The sequence below is a fragment of the Opisthocomus hoazin genome, chromosome 2, assembly GCF_030867145.1.
Source record: "Opisthocomus hoazin isolate bOpiHoa1 chromosome 2, bOpiHoa1.hap1, whole genome shotgun sequence".
NCBI lineage: Eukaryota > Metazoa > Chordata > Aves > Opisthocomiformes > Opisthocomidae > Opisthocomus > Opisthocomus hoazin.
Window position 1 is genome coordinate 2,108,948 of NC_134415.1, and position 18,925 is coordinate 2,127,872.

At 49.9% G+C, this 18,925-nt stretch overlaps 1 protein-coding gene across 3 annotated transcripts in view; it reads right to left on the bottom strand.

Moving 5' to 3' along the window:
- Positions 1-18,925, bottom strand: part of PDE10A (phosphodiesterase 10A) — a 370,690-nt gene that overhangs the window by 62,038 nt on the left and 289,727 nt on the right. For 2 of the 3 annotated variants that reach the window (XM_075411748.1, XM_075411757.1), the window contains exon 3: positions 4,978-5,006. The exons of the other annotated variant lie outside the window; for it this stretch is intronic. In XM_075411748.1, the coding sequence (XP_075267863.1) occupies positions 4,978-5,006 (29 nt within the window). The remainder of the gene's footprint in view (positions 1-4,977; positions 5,007-18,925) is intronic. 3 annotated transcript variants of the gene reach the window in all.

Here is an 18,925-nt window from a genome sequence, read left to right on the forward strand (position 1 = left end):
TGTTCCTCCCCAGGTGCAGGACCCTGCATTTGCCCTTGTTGAACCTCATCAGGTTCCTCTCTGCCCAACTCTCCAGCCTATCCAGGTCGCACTGAATTGCAGCACAGCCTTCTGGTGTGTCTACCACATCTCCCAGTTTGGTGTCATCAGCAAACTTGCTGAGGGTACATTCTAACTCTTCATCCAGGTCGTTGATGAAGAAGTTAAACAAGACTGGGCCCAGTACTGACCCCTGGGGGACACCACTTGTTACCGGCCTCCAACTAGACTTCTTCCCTCTGAGGAGGGAAGTAACAGGAAAAACACATAATAAAAAGCAGATAAAAAATAAAAAGTTTGCTAGTAACAGGAAAAACACATAATAAAAAGCAGAGGCTTGACTTGCAAGAAAAGAACATTATGATCATATAGAAGTAATCATAGAAGCTGTTATTAACTGCCAGGCTCATAAAACTGCACGAATCTCTCAATTATATCACCTCTCCAGATCATACGACAGAACGGCATCATGAGCTTCATTTGAACTTGCCAAGGCTGAAGCTCCTCTTCTAAACAGCTTTGTATAAACTCACTTTCCCTCCTAATAGTTGACTTGCAGGCGCTCTGAAGACACCGTGTACAAAATTAAAAATAACCTTCCTCATTCTCCTACCGCCGTCGCTTATCGCTACCGCAGTGTCCGCAAGAACCTCTTCAGAAAGAACTCGGCTTACACAGGCGTCGTCTTCTCCCGACAACGGGCGCACTGCCATCTGCATCACTTCTACAGGCGAAATATTTAGGTTTTTTTCTAGTTCCCCTAACTCTTTGATTAAACTCGCCGCGGTCTCCAGTTCTGGGACTGTGCGAACAGATTCTAACCCCGTCTTTAAGATGGAAATGCTACGCGGAACGAGCGCGCTCTGCCACCGTGTCACAAGCAGCCCCAGCTCTCACGCTCGGCCGCAGGGTGAAGACACAGCAATTACTGCAGCTGCTCACCGAAAACACGCTTGCTAATTCTGCGGGCGCCAAGGCAGCTGCCGACAGCTCCGGGGCCAAAAAAGGGGGAAAGGAGAGGATTAAAGCACTATTCCCATTTCGAAGCATAAGGCCCCGTAAATGAGCTAGTCACTCGCTAGGGAATAATTTTCCAGAGTTTATACGGTGAACTTCTGCGAAGCGAATCGCTGCTGGCATCCCCGGAGTTTACAAAGCACAGGGACGTGGCTTCACTGGAAGCGTTGCTCAAGTAAACATGGAGTGGAAAGTCATTCAGCAAAGCGAACAACAGCTAATTTCGCTGTGATCATATCAGGAACATGAAGTATTTTTGTTTAAACTTCAGAATCTGAGGTACAAAAGAGCACGCAGAAACTCAGCAGCACGGAGGACAAAATCCTGGCTACGGTTCATGTCGGAGCGGGGTTATTTCTGCCAGCTGAGGAGAAGAACACGTCCTCAGCGCACGCTGTTTTCATTCACGCTGCCAAAGAAACCCGTTTTTACTCTAGATGTACATGGACACACACACACACTCCGTGCTCACACTCACCCTTCTCTGTGTTCCTTCCTTCTGCGGGTAAAACCGCAAAAACAAAGCACAAAATTCAGCTGCGGCGTCCTTCACCGCCACGGCTCAGCAGTCGGTGGTGGTCCTGCAGCCCCTCCGTCCAGCGGCCCCTTCCGCAGCCGCGACGGACGGGACCACCCGACACGTCTGCGCAGCCAGCGAGCAGAGGACACGCTGCGTTTCCAAGGACCTTCCCAATAACGCAGCACGAGAAAAGGAGATTCTGTCCCCAGCCACATACATTTCATAAATACTGGAAAATAGCGTGCAGAAACGAGTTCACAGGTTCACTCTTTGGTCACAGATGCTCATGAGATCTTTCGTAACCAGAGCTGTTCCTACGCCAACAGCAGTCCACAGCAATCGGGAAAACTTTTTTTTTTCTTCTCCCCCATCAGCTACCACGTCGGGTCAGACTCGGACGTCTTTGCATCCAACTCCTGAACACCAAGATATTCACGAAATTACCATTAGTAGGCTGGATTTAAAAATAATAACTTTGAAAAGCTGCTTTTCTATTCTGCCAGTCTTCAAATTTAAAATACGTGGAAGGTTTCTCCTACTTTCTCCTTGTTTCAAAAACATGCAATGTAATGCTGATAGCCAAGATTGCTACTTCATTTTTGTTTTTCTGCTAAGATGCTACCAACCCCAGAACCCCGGCATGGTCGGGGTTGGCAGGGACCTCTGTGGGTCACCCAGCCCAACCCCCTGCCCAAGCAGGGTCACCCACAGCAGGCTGCACAGGACCTTGTCCAGGCGGGTCTGGAATATCTCCAGAGAAGGAGACTCCACAGCCCCTCTGGGCAGCCTGGGCCAGGGCTCCGGCACCCTCAGAGGGAAGAAGTTCTTCCTCCTGTTCAGCTGGAGCTTCCTCTGCTTCAGTTTGTGCCCGTTGCCCCTTGTCCTGTCGCTGGGTACCACAACGGCAAAAGATTAAAAACGTGGTTCCTACACTACAGCATTTTTCAGAACTTCCTTTACAAAGTGTGAAACTGCAACACAAACCCTTGAAAATACCGAAATTTTCTCCCAGTAATTCAAGAAGTAGAAGATTTTTTTCAAAAACCCAGGCACCATTTATCCCACTGCACTTTGCTGATACGAAATAAAACAGGCAAGCGAACGACCAGCTCAGTATTCAGAGCCCCTAGAACGTTCCTACAACCTTGTATGGTGGTAAAGAAAAAAAGCCAGTCTTTCTGGGGGGAGAAAGGGGTCAAATAACTTTAACAAAAAATACCCTCCTCTAATTGAATTCTGCTGCCCTGTGCAAGCACCGCAGAAAGGAGACCATCGAAGCAACGGATGGCACGGCATACGAATATGTTTTAATCTTTGCACTTTGCCCAACACTTTCAACACTGAAAGATGGAAAAAAAAAATATCCCACAACGAAAACCACATTTTTTTCAGCATATTTTTACTCTGGTTCCTAAATAATGTAATGCTTTAATCCAGTTGGTGATTTAATTCAGCAATAAACGTCCTTCCCATTAACCTTTATTCTTGCTTCCCTACGACACAAGCGTCTTCTCGCAGACATTTTCAGGAATTAAAAATGTAACACTTAACGAGTCTAAAACTCGTCATTCTTCTGTCAGCAAGAACGTGTCTTTTTGCCTGAAAAACACCACTCGCACACAGAACTTTCCTCATTTAAATTCTAATTTATGTTCAGACTTTAATTAAAATGGCACCTGAGCCGCTGCTGAAGAAAGAGGATGTATTACAGTGGTTACATTATTATATGTGGCATAATTCAAGCATACCATAAACTAATGAAGATGTTAATTTGTAGTACGGCGCACTAATGAGTGCCCTCAAGTATTGTACTTTAAAAAAAAACCCAAAAAATAGCAGTGTGACACGGTCTGCACACCAACTGCACAACGACTGACAGTGAAGAAAAACCCAAGGGCGAAGATGCTCGCTGAAGAGCTCCCGCAGCCCCACTGCACCCACCGGCCCCAGGACGCGCGGCGAGCACGCACCCGTCCCCCGCAGCACCCGTCCCCCGCAGCACCCGCGTCGCTCTGCGCCGGCGGGGACCCCCGAGGCGGGGACCCCCGAGGCGGGGACCCCCGAGGCGGGGACCGCAGCCTCCCGGGCTCGCTTGCTCTGCCTGGAATAGCTCTAACTCCATTCTGCAGAGTTTTAGGTAAAACGTGACTCTATCCACCAAACAAACGACAGTTAAAAGGAGCTTTCTTCCACCAAAATAATTAGAGCTTTGAAAATTTTAGGCATTCTTTAACTATTTCGAAATCAAAGCAATATACAGAGGTATACTAACAACAGCCTTTGGTTGCACCGATAGGTATTTACTCAACTGCCACAGTCGCTGAATACTACAGGGTGACCAAAAAACATCTTATAAATTAACAAATTACTAAAATATACTGATTTCTATACTAATAATACTAATGTATATACTTATAATATACCAATATACTAATTTCAACATTCATAACACCTTTATACAACCATAACACATCCCATCTACGGCGAATTTCTACACAACCATGGCACATCCCATCTACGGCGAATTTCTACACAACCATGGCACATCAAATCCATGGCGAATTTCTACACAACCATGGCACATCAAATCCATGGCGAATTTCTGATTGAACAAACTCCTCACCCCAGGCACCAATTAATCCCTTTCTCGCAGTCTCGTAAGCGGTGAGCGTCAGCCCCCCCGCGCCAGCCCTCTGCTCCCGGGGTCACCTCCCGGGGGCACCTCCCAGAAAACATCGCTGGGGTGCTCCGAGGGCCCCAGACCATCCCATCCCAACCTCCGGCCATGCACGAGCTCCTAACTGATGCCCCTAACTAGTCCTTAGCGGGGACTGAAGTTCTGCAGGACGCAGCGGCCGTCAGCTGGAAGGCGAGAGCTGGGAACTCATTACTGAAGAGGGTTTTGAAGATTTTACGTTGCATTTCATACAGCACACGGCAAAATATTCCAGATTAAAGAACTCGGCTCATCTGTACCGCAGCAGGTCTCCGAGGGAGTTATCAGACCGGGCGTGCTCCGTCCCTGGTCTCCTCTGACGCTCGGCACCTCTCGGGGCAGTAACGCCAATTAAATCGCCTGCTGTTCCGCCAAAACTCAGAGCCCCGTGATTTCCCTGGTTTCCATGAGGTACCTCGTTAAAACAGGACCACGACAGCAGCAGTGTGAGAATTCTACATTTGTTCATGTAAAACACCCTTGATTTATTTACAGCTGTAACACTTCTCTTCCCTACTAACTGTTCTCTAGTCACTCAGGGCACCATTTTCTCTCCTCTGGAGAGCCACAACGTCCAGGGAACAGAGTCCAGTCTCGATCAGAGACTGCACAAAAACCATCTCCAGGGAGCAGTGGGCCCCCGAGACCGCTCCGCTCTTCAGAAGGGACAGGGGGTAGCACTTACCCTGCTGACTTCTTTAGGAGTCGATTCATCTAAGAGGAAAGAAAACACAGAATTAGGCACCCAGGGAAGTTTCTAAAGGAAACCAAGAACAAGACACTGCACTTCAAACAATTTCTGTACCTTTGTACAAAACTTTTCAATGAAGTAATTCAAATATCCCAAGACTGGTGTGCATTTACAATCTTTTAAACTTCTAAATCTAAAAATGAGTTAAAAACAGAATAACGTATTCAAGGGTTCTGCTCCGACTTGACAGGAATACAAAATTTCCTACCTTTCATAAGCCAGTTCACAGGCCAGCTAAACCAGCAAGTCCTACAGCATTCTCCTGCATTTCTATTCCAGTCCCGTGAGGCAACTGCTAGTCGTGCACACTCGGAGGAGTAGAGGCTCTTTGCCACCAAACACACGCCACCAACGTCCTACCTACAGGAGCAAGTCAGTGAGCAGACTTTGGCTTTCTGTTCTGAGATCAAAGATGCTATTCCTGGCGACTTCTTCAGATGTGGAAAAGAAGCTTGCGACCACCAGAATAGAAGAACATCACGGCTGTGCTCTGGCATAGCATGTTAAAAGCACATGGACTATAAGGTTTTATATTTCTTTTATACATACACACACACTCATTATAATGTTTTGTCCTTCCAAACGCAAGCAGACTCTTCTGCAATTTTTGTAATTTAAATCTGTAAAAATAAGCACAGGTGCAATCCCAGTGTGCCAGCTAAAACACCGAGCAGTACTTCTGCACACCAAGGGAAAGCAGTTCCACAGCAGAAACCCGTCTGCTGCTGGAAGGGTTTCCAACTCCCAGCTCAACCACACCAACCACCGCCTGCACAGACCCCTACCAACCTCCCGTCGCTGGCTGGTTCTGAAAACACGAAGGGAACTGCTTGAAACCTTTTATTTGATATTAGGAATCAAATTACTGTACTTTAGAAATTAATTTTAAGTCACCAAACAGATCTAATCTCACAGAGAAAGCTCAGATGCTCACACCCGCGGCCCTTCTTCACGCACACGGTGATAGCTGGCTGCCACGTGGGGTTCGGACACCTCTGTCGGGTACGGACATGGCATCTCCTCGGGGGCTAACAGCACGGACACTGCTTTTTCTCCACGAGCATCCCCAGGTGAAGGAGGGATCTCAAGGCGTCCCTTGAGTAGGGCACATTTACAATGTCAGCACCAGCAAAGGCTGTTCATACCTTGCCACACAAGATGAATTTTTAAACAATAAATCTAGAAAACAGATACGAATAAAAGAACTGCCTGCAACCATAGAATGGTTTGGGTTGGAAGGGACCTTAAAGCTCACCTGGCTCCAACCCCCCTGCCATCAGCAGGGACATCTTCCACCAGCCCAGGGTGCTCAGAGCTCCATCCAACCTGGCCTTGGACACTGCCAGGGAGGGGGCAGCCACAGCTTCTCTGGGCAGCCTGGGCCAGGGCCTCACCCACCCTCATGGGGAAGAATTTCTCCCTAATATCTCATCTAAATCTCCCCTCTTTTAGTTTAGAGCCGTTCCCCCTTGTCCTATCACTCCACCCCCTTGTGAAAAGCCCCTCTCCATCCTTCCTGTCGGCCCCTCCAGGCACTGGCAGCCGCTCTAAGGTCACCTCCCCAAAACTGAGTGATACCAAGCAATGTATTTCACAGCCATGAGTGAACATTCGTCTCCTCCCACCCCCAACCAAATGATTTACACCCTCAGAACACGGACACAAACCGAACCGAACCACTTAAAGCGACGCAAGGCCCAGCACCCGTTCAGCGACCGGACCCTCCCTGCCCCGGTGACCCCATAGAGCAGCCGAGGCCGGACCCAGGACCCCCTCCCCTGCCACCCGAGCCCCTGCGGCGAGCAACAGGGCACTGGGCGAGCGCCCAGCGATGCTGTCCCAGGAACACACTCGTCGTTGTCAGTGGCCAACAGATCAAGCAGTTCACAGAATCACAGAATCACAGAATAGTAGGGGTTGGAAGGGACCTCTGTGGGTCACCCACTCCAACCCTCCTGCCCAAGCAGGGTCACCTACAGCAGGCTGCACAGGACCTTGTCCAGGCGGGTCTTGAATATCTCCAGAGAAGGAGACTCCACAGCCTCCCTGGGCAGCCTGGGCCAGGGCTCCGTCACCCTCAGAGGGAAGAAGTTCTTCCTCATGTTCAGACGGAACTTCCTGTGCCTCAGTTTGTGCCCATTGCCCCTTGTCCTGTCACTGGGCACCACTGAAAAGAGCTTGGCCCCATCCTCCTGACACCCACCCTGCAGATATTTGTAGGCATTTATAAGGTCCCCTCTCAGCCTTCTCTTCTTCAGGCTGAACAAGCCCAGTTCCCTCAACCTCTCCTCGTAGGGGAGATGCTCCAGTCCCCTCACCATCCTCGTAGCCCTAGCAATACTTCAATCAGTGGTGATATTTCTCCTTTAGAAGACCAGGATGGGGTTTGCTCCCTCACACTTTCTTGGGGCAGGAGGAGTGTTAGATTGTGGTTGCTTGTTTTTTAAACTTCAGCAATCCTTCAGCATTCACAACATTCTCCAAGCTCCATGGCCTAAATACTTATTATGAGGACGTATTATGAGGAAAACTATCTCTCTTTTGATTTCATTTTGAATCTGCACGTTATGAATCTCACCTGATGGCCTCTATTCACCTTCTCCGTGGAGCCTGTGCTTCTACGCGGCTCTCGGACAAGCCCTTTGCCATCAACGCCTGTCCTGGCTTGAGCGGTCTGTTGGGCTCTGCTGCTGGTCGCTGCCCTGGCCCCCAGCCCCGGGAGGGCCGGTGCCACAGGAGATGTCACAGCTCTGGAGAGCACAGCGGGACGTACGCCGCGGCCCAGGGGTGCTATCGGGGTCCGAGATCTCTTTGAAAGGAGCAATGCCTGGGATTCTACCTGTTTCGTGATGGTTACGCAACGCTGGGCTAACATTGTCAAACATAGTGTGGGCAGCAGGGCGAGGGAGGTTCTCCTTCCCCTCTACTCTGCCCTGGTGAGGCCCCATCTGCAGTGCTGTGTCCAGTGCTGGGCTCCCCAGTTCAAGAAAGATGAGGAGCTACTGGAGAGAGTCCAGAGGAGGGCTGCGAGGATGACGAGGGGACTGGAGCATCTCTCCTACGAGGAGAGGCTGAGGGAACTGGGCTTGTTCAGCCTGGAGAAGAGAAGGCTGAGAGGGGACCTTAGAAATGCCTCTAAATATCTGCAGGGTGGGGGTCAGGAGGACGGGGCCAGACACTTTCCAGTGGTGCCCAGTGACAGGACAAGGGGCAACGGGCACAAACTGAAGCAGAGGAAGCTCCAGCTGAACAGGAGGAAGAACTTCTTCCCTCTGAGGGTGACGGAGCCCTGGCCCAGGCTGCCCAGGGAGGCTGTGGAGTCTCCTTCTCTGGAGATATTCCAGCCCCACCTGGACAAGGTCCTGTGCAGCCTGCTGTGGGTGACCCTGCTTGGGCAGGGGGGTTGGGCTGGGTGACCCACAGAGGTCCCTTCCAACCCCGACCATTCTGTGATTCTGTGATTTATACTTTGTAATAACAATATCTCTCTCCAGAGTTCTAACAGCTAATTAAGAGCCCACTACTCTATCTGTAAAATTAGAAACGTCTTCCCCCACGTCAAGCAGTCAGCATTTATCAGCACTAACGTTCTCAGCTGTTTTCTCTCTCAGCTACTCAGTGCTTTTAGCACCCCGAATAACTTCATTCCGTAAAAACAAACCCAAAAACTCATTTTTCAAATAAACTTCAACTCTGAGTCCTCTTACCCAAACCACGGGCGTATCTGCTGAAAAGCGTGGGTAAATCCTTCTAGTGATTTCCCTCTACTGCAACAAAATTAACCTACTGTAATCCATCTAGTGTAAATGACCACCATCACCACCCTGCGGCTCTCACCCCTCTGCGAGACATAACCGCGGCTGCCGTCCCCACGACAGGCAGAGGAGGGATGAAAGGCACCAAACCTAACGTGTCCTACACAGCACAGAAGCCCTCATAATCTCCATTTAAGCCGTCAAGAAAAACTTTCCGTGCTCCAATAACAGAAAGAGCAATTAATGACGTCGTACGCTTTGAGGTCCCTGCCAGTGCGATTCCATGGTCTGAACAAGGTGCTACAGATGCCATCAACCCAACATGGTGCCACATATTTATAATACTGAGCTTTGATTTGTAGAAAAAACAGATAGACCTCACTCCTGCCTTGCAATTCATTGTTAAATCCTTTATCTGTAATAATTAATAATTCCTTTATGTACAATATTTGTATTCCTTTATAATAAAGGAATCATTCTTTCACTAACACACACAAAGGTAACACGTGAAGCCTCCGTCCAGGTCTGGGTCCATTTAGCTGGGTCCAAGACATGAAAATGGACAGATGGTCATTACAGCAAAGAAATGTTCATTTCCTTCCAAGAGGAAATTAAAAGGAAAATGCTAGTAGATCAGGAAGGAAAAAATACCTATGGTATTCAATAAAGGTAAGTTTTATGGAACAATTATTAGAGACAATACTTTTTGGAATTAAAAAAAGGATATAACCAATATCCCAATTTTTGAGAAGGCAGATGATGTGTTTTGGAACTTCGGTATTAGAACTCCACAGATGAGGTTTGCAATTCAGGGACTGTGACTTGCTGGGAAAACTGGAAGATATTTTTAGAGGAAGGGGGAAAGCAAAAGATGAGAGGTGGAAGGGGAACAAATAGCATCAAATACTCTGATAGTACATCTGGACGCAAGTTAAATTACTACACAACGAGCTAGAAAATCATTCTCCGTGTTAGACGAAGCCAAAGGGCTAACGAGAGGCCCTTTCCCTTCCCCAGGAGCAAAGGGAGCAGTGTGACCACTGAACTGGGACGGACTGGGATGGCGTTTCTGGCGCGGCGGCCAGCGAGGCCGCGGGACGGACGGAGCGACGGGACAGACGCACATCCCCGCGCCGGCACCGCTCGCCGCGCTTCCACCCAGGGCGCGGGGCTTCCCTGATGACCCCGCTTCGGCGAGCGACATACAGGGCCCATCATCACAACGGTAGCCTCTCCCACCAATTATTTTAATAGTCAAACTGCAGGATTAGTTAATATATGAAAGTAACAGGGGGCTGATGAAAACAGCCTCGATTTGCATACTCCTGTTTATTTAAAAGCCATGAATTCTGCTTGTTTAAAAGGTACGAACACACATACCTCGTTTGCAAATCAAGTTCCATCTCTGTAAAATGCAAAGCTTTTAAAGACTCAGATTAACCATTAAAATAGAATCAGAGGCATTAAGTACATCAACAAGTAGCAGCTCACTACAGAGTCGGATCTCACAGAAAAACTCCGTGCTGGAGTACAAAGGTCCCCGAGGCTGGCGCGAGCGGCGTCCCCGCCGCAGGACTGCCCAGAATGGTCGGGGTTGGAAGGGACCCCTGTGGGTCACCCAGCCCAACCCCCTGCCCAAGCAGGGTCACCCAGAGCAGGGGGCACAGCACCGCGTCCAGGCGGGGCTGGAATATCTCCAGAGAAGGAGACTCCACAGCCTCCCTGGGCAGCCTGGGCCAGGGCTCCGTCACCCTCAGAGGGAAGAAGTTCTTCCTCGGGTTCAGCTGGAGCTTCCTCTGCTTCAGTTTGTGCCCATTGCCCCTTGTCCTGTTGCTGGGCACCACTGGAAAGAGTCTGGCCCCATCCTCCTGACACCCACCCTGCAAATATTTGTAAGTAGATATTAGGTCCCCTCGCAGCCTTCTCTTCTCCAGGCTGAACAAGCCCAGCTCCCTCAGCCTTTCCTCATAGGAGAGATGCTCCAGTCCCCTCATCATCTTCATAGCCCTCCACTGGACTCTCTCCAGTAGCTCCTCATCTTTCTTGAACTGGGGAGCCCAGCACTGGACACAGTACTCCAGATGGGGCCTCACCAGGGCAGAGTAGAGGGGAAGGAGAACCTCCCTTGTCCTGCTGGCCACACTCCTCCTAATGCACCCTAGGATCCCATTCGCTTTCTTGGCACCCAGGGCACTCTGCCGGCTCATGGTCAATCTGTCATCCACCAGGACACCCAGGTCCCTCTCCGCAGAGCTGCTCTCCAGCAGGTCAGCCCCAGCCTGTACTGGTGCCTGGGGTTGCTCCTCCCCAGGTGCAGGACCCTGCCCTTGCCCTTGTTGAACCTCATCAGGTTCCTCTCTGCCCAGCTCTCCAGCCTGTCCAGGTCTCACTGGATGGCAGCACAGCCTGCTGGTGTATCCACGACTCCTCCCAGTTTGGTGTCATCCGGACGCTTCGCCGCCTGCCTGATTCCCTGGCTTCGGTGGTCTCCACATCAAAAACCAGTGTCACGTCACTGAACTTTGCAGTAAAATCCTCCACATCTGCAGAACAACCCAGACGGAGCAGCTCCCTTCTCTCTAGACCAGCTGACACAAGAAACCACAGCAGCTGCCCCGGAGGAGCGGTTTGCTAACGTCAACAGGGGCAAGGGCTGCGCGGAGCCGGCCAGGAGCGGCTCCCAGGCGGGAGGGCGTCGCGACCCGCTGCGAAACACGCCGACACCGGGGAATCGTCCCCGTCCCTCGGCAGAAACCCCACTGCAACCACAGCCTGCCTACGTTTGCGTTGGAGATGTCTTTTATTTACTTTGCCCTGGAGGCTGAAAACTGAGGAACTGGGAAAATGCTCAAATTAATGTGGATAATACTGAAGAAGTGACAGAATAAAATGTACAAATTAAGCCCTTTTGCTTTCAGGATATTTAAGCTGATTTGTTTATAATCATAATCAAGCGCTCAGTGACTGCGTGTTGAGTGTTACGGCATCATGACGCGCAGATAAAAACGGATTTTGGAGTCTTTCAAAAATAACATGTTACACTAACACGATAAACAGACTGAAACCGAGAGAAGATGGAACTGTTCCCTGCTTATCGGTACCCCCACCGCGAGTGAAACGTTTTCCTTGCAAGAGACTGTTAGGAAAAAAATAATTACAACTTCCATGAGTGTAAAGGAACAGAATGTGTAACTACAAAATCACAGGCAGCTCTCTATGGAAGATAATGACAGTAGCATCTGAATTTCTAAACTAGACAGTTTTACTATCAAAAGGTTTATAATGACAGATAATTATAATCCTCAGGAATTACACAAGGAAAAAAATATTAACAAAATTTATCTTTCTGGCTGCTGCAGAACAACAAAAAAAATCCAAGACATCTTGCGGAGTTCAGTGTTCTTATACTGGCATCTCAATAAAAGCGAATTTTTACCTCTCCCTAGTAGCAGGTATAGGGCTAAAAACACTAGGCCAGACTTAGAAAAGTATCCAGGCAGCGACACATGCATCAGGATTTCCAAAAGTCGCCCAGCAATTCAGGCACCCAAATCCTTGAGGTGAAAGGAAGGTAAATACCCCACTCACGAGCAGGCACGATGGTTTACCACGGTGCAGGTGAGAGGGATAATTCACAAAGCCGTGGGCACTCAGCCACTCGTGACCCTGCAGCATCATCTTAAGGCTCTGCACCATGTAACGAATCTTGGATCTAACACGTCAATTAATTGGTAAAGGTTATAATAGCTTTAATTGGTAATTGGTAAAGGTTATAATATAATAAAGGTTGAAGAGCTACTGGAGAGAGTCCAGCGGAGGGCTACAAGGATGATGAGGGGACTGGAGCATCTCTCCTACGAGGAGAGACTGAGGGAGCTGGGCTTGTTCAGCCTGGAGAAGAGAAGGCTGAGAGGGCACCTAAAATATACTTATAAATATCTGCAGGGTGGGTGTCAGGAGGACGGGGCCAAGCTCTTTCCAGTGGTGCCCAGCGACAGGACAAGGGGCAACGGGCACAAACTGAAGCAGAGGAAGCTCCAGCTGAACAGGAGGAAGAACTTCTTCCCTCTGAGGGTGACGGAGCCCTGGCCCAGGCTGCCCAGGGAGGCTGTGGAGTCTCCTTCTCTGGAGATATTCAAGACCTGCCTGGACAAGGTCCTCTACAGCCTACTGTAGGTGACCCTGCTTCAGCAGGAGGGTTGGACTAGATGACCCACAGAGGTCCCTTCCAACCCCTACTATTCTGTGATTCTGTGATACCACCAGACAGTGAGCTTACTAAAAAGCAATATAAAAACGTGACATGTGGCAGTTGTTCCTGGCTGAAAACAAGAATGTTCCAAATCCTGCTCACCCACCTCCACTTGGTCCTGCGCAAGCCTCCAGCGCACGCTGCGACAGCCAGCAGCGGGCACGGCGGCACCGGAACCCGTCGCCAAGTCACGGCCCCTCGCAGCCCAGCGCACCAGGAGCCACGGCCACTGCCGGCCAGCACCCGGACTGCCCCGTCCTCTCCTCCCCAGCGGCTCTGCACGAGGCTGCACGACACCCGGCAGGCATCAGGGGGCTGATGATTTTCTCGTTTCTGAATACCCCCACCAGCACCCCCTCGTGCCCCGCTGCGCCAGCGAACCTACCGCGCACCACCTTTGGGACAGGCTTCGAGCAGGGCACAGGCGGGTGCCCCGTCTTAAGGACCAAGGTGACCGAAACGTTCGGCCACAAGCGAGGGAGGTGAAGGGCAGCACCTCCGCAGGCAGGAACGCGAGGAGGACTTGGCGACAGACAGCGTCCCACTGTCACAGAGTCTGACAGAAATATGGGAAACCACTGAAGGGCAGTTCGGGGAACAAGGATCTCAGAACCCCAGCATGGCAGGGGTTGGCAGGGACCTCTGTGGGTCACCCAGCCCAACCCCCTGCCCAAGCAGGGTCACCCAGAGCAGGCTGCAGAGGACCACGTCCAGGCGGGTCTTGAATATCTCCAGAGAAGGAGACTCCACAGCCTCCCTGGGCAGCCTGGGACAGGGCTCCGTCACCCTCAGAGGGAAGAAGTTCTTCCTCATGTTCAGCTGGAGCTTCCTCTGCTTCAGTTTGTGCCCGTTGCCCCTTGTCCTGTCCCTGGGCACCACTGGAAAGAGTCTGGCCCCATCCTCCTGACACCCACCCTGCAGATATTTAGAGGCATTTCTAAGGTCCCCTCTCAGCCTTCTCTTCTCCAGGCTGAACAAGCCCAGCTCCCTCAGCCTCTCCTCGTAGGAGAGATGCTCCAGGCCCCTCCTCATCCTCGCAGCCCTGCGCTGGACTCTCTCCAGTAGCCCGGAGGCTGCGTGCCTCAGGCAGACACCGGTGCAGAGAACAGATTACCCGGGCGGTTTCAGAAGGAATTCCCTGCTCACAGCCCACCCGACAGATAGGTATTAAGGAACCAGGGGAAAAAAAAATGGTAGAAACATTCAAAAGAAAACTGCAAATAGAGATGCATAAGCTTAGAGTGAATGAAGAACTGGATGTGTTCATGCAAGGCAGGATTGCTTTCATGTGCTTTTTTATTTAACTAACAAAATCCAATGCAGATGGTAAATTAATTGAAACACTAATAAGAACTCAGGAAATATATAAAGAGCTCAGCTGGGAAGCTAATAAACTGTATCTAACGCAGCAGTAAGAGGGAGTGGAAGCACCGTTCTGTCGGTGGAATACGGGGAACCAGAGCCAGCTGTACCTCTCCCATGCGGCTGAAGGTGCCACCTGCTGAGATAAGGAGCCGCGTCTGTCTCCCAAATTGTCAATCTAAGGATCTGCTAATGATCACACACTGCGAGCAGGCAACCGAGCGAGAAATCCATTCCTCTAAGTATGAAAAGGGTAATTCATAATCTCAGTCCCTGCTCCCCACGCCTTCCAAACAGTTTTGAAACCGTCACGACTGACGAATCCCATACTTTGCCCCTTACAGCATCGTTCCTCCCAGCCTCCTTCACCAGGTCTGCTGCACCGTTCTGCCAAGACCACCAGCAGCTCCCCACCCCAGCACACACCACACACCCACCCCGCAGAGGAGTCTGGAAAAACAGCTCTGGGACTCAACGGCTCCTTGGACACCGGCTTTATACCCTGCATCCACCTAGGCAAGGAACACCGGAGCTGCGGCCGTTCGTCCGCTTGGGTCTCACATCCACACGGGCAAACACCGAAGGACACCTTGCTTTCACTGGAAATAAATGGCCAGCAGCACAGCTTCACCCGGGAGCTGCTAGGGACTTCACCGCTCCTGAACATCAGGCCACTGCTTTTGGCACCTAAGTGCAGGAGTGAGGTGAAGTTACAAAACGGTACACCAAAGAGCAGAGCCTAACAACGACTTAGTAAGCTGGTGGTTTAAAAGACAAACGTGAACAGAATTAGATCAAGCAAGACTGAAAGCTGAAAGATGAGCCAAAGGAAAGAGCTTCAAAACAGAGTTTCAAACGGAGGAGATGCAGGGAGAGAGCGACAGAGATGCCAGGATGATGAAGATGCTTGGACAAAGATGTCAAGTCATAGAATCACAGAATGGTTTGGGTTGGGAGGGAGCTTAAAGACCATCTGGTTCCAACCCCCCTGCCATCAGCAGGGACATCTTCCACCAGCCCAGGGTGCTCAGAGCTCCATCCAACCTGGCCTTGAGCACTGCCAAGGAGGGGGCAGCCACAGCTTCTCTGGGCAACCTGGGCCAGGGCCTCACCACCCTGACAGTGAAGAATTCCTTCCTTAGATCTCATCTAAATCTGCCCTCTCTCAGCTTGAGGCCATCACCCCTTGTCCTGTCACTCCGTGCCCTTATCCAAAGGGCTACTAACTGTAACGTGCTTCACTGACCTCTCTTGGATTACGTCCCGCCACAGTAGAAAACAAGTTCTACTGAAAATTAAAAATAATACTGTTCATTACTAATGAAAAAAACCAAACCGCATCTAAAGAAACTCACGCACGTAATTCACAGAGGAAGATTTGCACAAAACCGTACCCTTTTGTCGCAACATTTTTCGCCACCACTGTTGAAGAAAAAAATGGAAACTTAAGCTTTAAAAATACAGTTGTCAAGAAAAAAAAAGGCAGTTGCTGCAATGTGCTTTGCCATTTTCCATCAAGTGAACAGATGGCATTATTAAAATTCTAGTCGAATGAAGTATTTATAAGTTCATTAGACAACACTAACTATACAAAAAGACAGCAGTACTGCAAATAAAGCTGCAGGATTCGAAACAGCATGAAAGTACAAATAATGGTTATAAACCCACATTTATGCGTTAGTATACAAAAACAGTAACGCCAAATGAAGCAAAACCACACAAGAAATGCATGAAAAAACTCTGTGAAAGACTAATTTATTTTCCAGGGTCACTTCCAAGTTACTCCATGCATTCTGAGCCTAAATTTGGGTTTCGGTCACTTCCAAGTTACTCAGAATCACAGAATCACAGAATAGTAGGGGTTGGAAGGGACCTCTGTGGGTCATCTAGTCCAACCCCCCTGCCGAAGCAGGGTCACCCACAGCAGGCTGCACAGGATCTTGTCCAGGCGGGTCTTGAATATCTCCAGAGAAGGAGACTCCACAACCTCCCTGGGCAGCCTGGGCCAGGGCTCCGTCACCCTCAGAGGGAAGAAGTTCTTCCTCCTGTTCAGACGGAACTTCCTGTGCCTCAGTTTGTGCCCATACTCCATGCATTCTGAACCTAAATTTGGGTTTCAAGGCAGACAGTTGGCAAGGCAGCTGAGCGGGGAAAAGCTTGCTGGCTTCGCTACATCGACTTTTCCTTAAACATATCTGTGAAATCCATACTATGCTACACAACCACTTGCAAGAATGAAATTACTCTAGAACTAACCCCCCTCGGGAATTTCAGTCTTGTTCTCCGAGGTGATGCTCCAGCAAGGAAAGTGGTTGGCCAAGCGTGCCTGGCACGCGTGCCAGCGCTCTCCAACGCCGGGCCAGCCTGGCTTCTCCGACACCCCGGCTGCTTGGCCTGCTGCTCTCGCCACCACCCTGGGTTCTGAGCCTCCACAGAGCTCACTTTGGAATCACACGATTTGTTGTTGCTTGTCTCGCTTTCTGTCTACTTTCTTCCAGGCACAGCAACGTCTCGACTCAGCAAAGTGGTGCCTCTTACATTCTAATTGACTTGGAAAAGATGCAAATTCCTGGCACCTTCAAAATGTGATCAAGTGGATTCACTATAAAAAGGGAAAGCTAACACTGAAAACTCAGCCTGCACCCCAAACTCATATCTGTCAGACCCCGCACGCGCTGATTTACTCAGCTACACCCCACCCCTCTCTGCAGCTTTCACTCGTGCAGTCTGTGTGCAGGTTTAACTCCTGTCCACCCTGAGCACATCGTATCCAGCCTAGCACGTCGTTCTTGGGAGGTCTTCGCTTTGATACCTACATGGTAAATGATTCAAAGGGGGGATGTGCATTATTTCAAAATATGTATTTTTTCCAGATGTTACAGAATTGCTTGGCACTTCTTTTTTTCTTCTGCAGGATCTGTTACCCAAAGCTCACCCAGTGTTTCACCAATGAGCGCCTATTGCTTAATCAGCTACAACCGACGCAATCTCAGACTGGAAGATTTGAAACCGTTTCTTCCCGAAGAGCCCAGCCTATCTCGAGAGGCACGGCAAGGCGCAGGTCCACACCAGCAGAAGCCAATTTAAGTCTGAGCTGCCACCTCCGCCCTCTCCCTCTGCCTTGGGGCAGTCGTCAGCCGCAGCAGCTCAGTGAATCGTAGGTACCATCTCCAGTTACCTACGGACAACGACCAGGGCAAGGGTGGACATACGCACCCAGGGATGGAAGGCAGGGGCAGGCAGCGCAGGCTTAGAGACACCACAGAGTCTTCTCCTGGGAACCAAAAGGTTCTGGCTTGAGCGAACACTGCTTGGGCAGACAGGAGCCACCGGCATCTCCGTTCCTTCGTGATTCGGCTCGCCAAGACCAGTCGGTGCCTACCAGAGGAGCATGAGATTCTGCAGACTCTTAAGGAGGCACTGAAAGTTGTCTTTGCCAAGATGCTTGTTTTGTTTTTAGCAGAAGTTCTTTCATATGTAATAGTTTCATAGCTAATAAAGAAAAGATGCGATTCTGGCTACCTTCAGGCAGGAGACACAGACAGACTCATCCTTTGCAGTGGAATGCAGAAGTCGCACAGATGTTTCGATTTAATGGGTTCTTCCATTGAAAGGGTATGAGGATCTACGCCAACATTCATTTCTATTTATCAGTTTCCTCTAGCACATTACTGGAAAGCATAAGCAGTTCTAATACACTTTAGCTATCTGCAGAGCATGCAGAGAAAGGCTTCTGTAAGAAGTCACACTATTGCCTCCAAACCTTGACACCCTCTTTTAACGTTCAAGACAAACACAGCTAACTCTTAGCACTGAGCAGCTTCTGTTGGTCCAACCTACACTAAATGATTCAGGATCGACTCTTTAGATGAGAAGATTTTAGGAACAGCCAAAGGAGGGAGTGCACTAAAATTCAAAATTATTGCTAGCTTCCTGGGTTTGAATGATTTAGCCAAATCTCAAGAAGAAAGTAAGCACAGAGAGGAACTGGCTTTGACAGCACAAGGGCAGACTCCCTAACTTCATTCTGAAAGGTGCCTGTGACCCCAATCGCTGATTTATGCTGCATTATTGCCTCTTCTGCTTTCTTTTTCCATTACAATTCCAGGTATAGTGAAGGAATGCAAAACCACTCCCGAGTTTACTTTTGGTTGCTTGCCTGCCACAGTCTGGCAACGAAACTGGATCAGGTATGCCTGCAGTATCGGGGAGAGGGTAAAAACATGCCCATTTCCAAGAAAAGTCCTAGCCAGAGACTACAATTTTTACAGAATCACCTTAGGAACGAAACGAGTCAACTACGCTTCAGCTTTGGCCTGGGAGAAATACGACCCACGTGGCTAGAGAAAACATCTTCCCGTGGGTATCCACCAGGAGAGACGACGGTAAACCACGAAGCCCTGGCTGCAGCCTGCTGTGCGCTGGGAAGCAGAGCATCCCAGCTGGCTTTCCAGGGGGAAGGCTTGGCAGCCGTCCCCAAAGACACATTGGCGTTGGCAACACATTGGCAGGC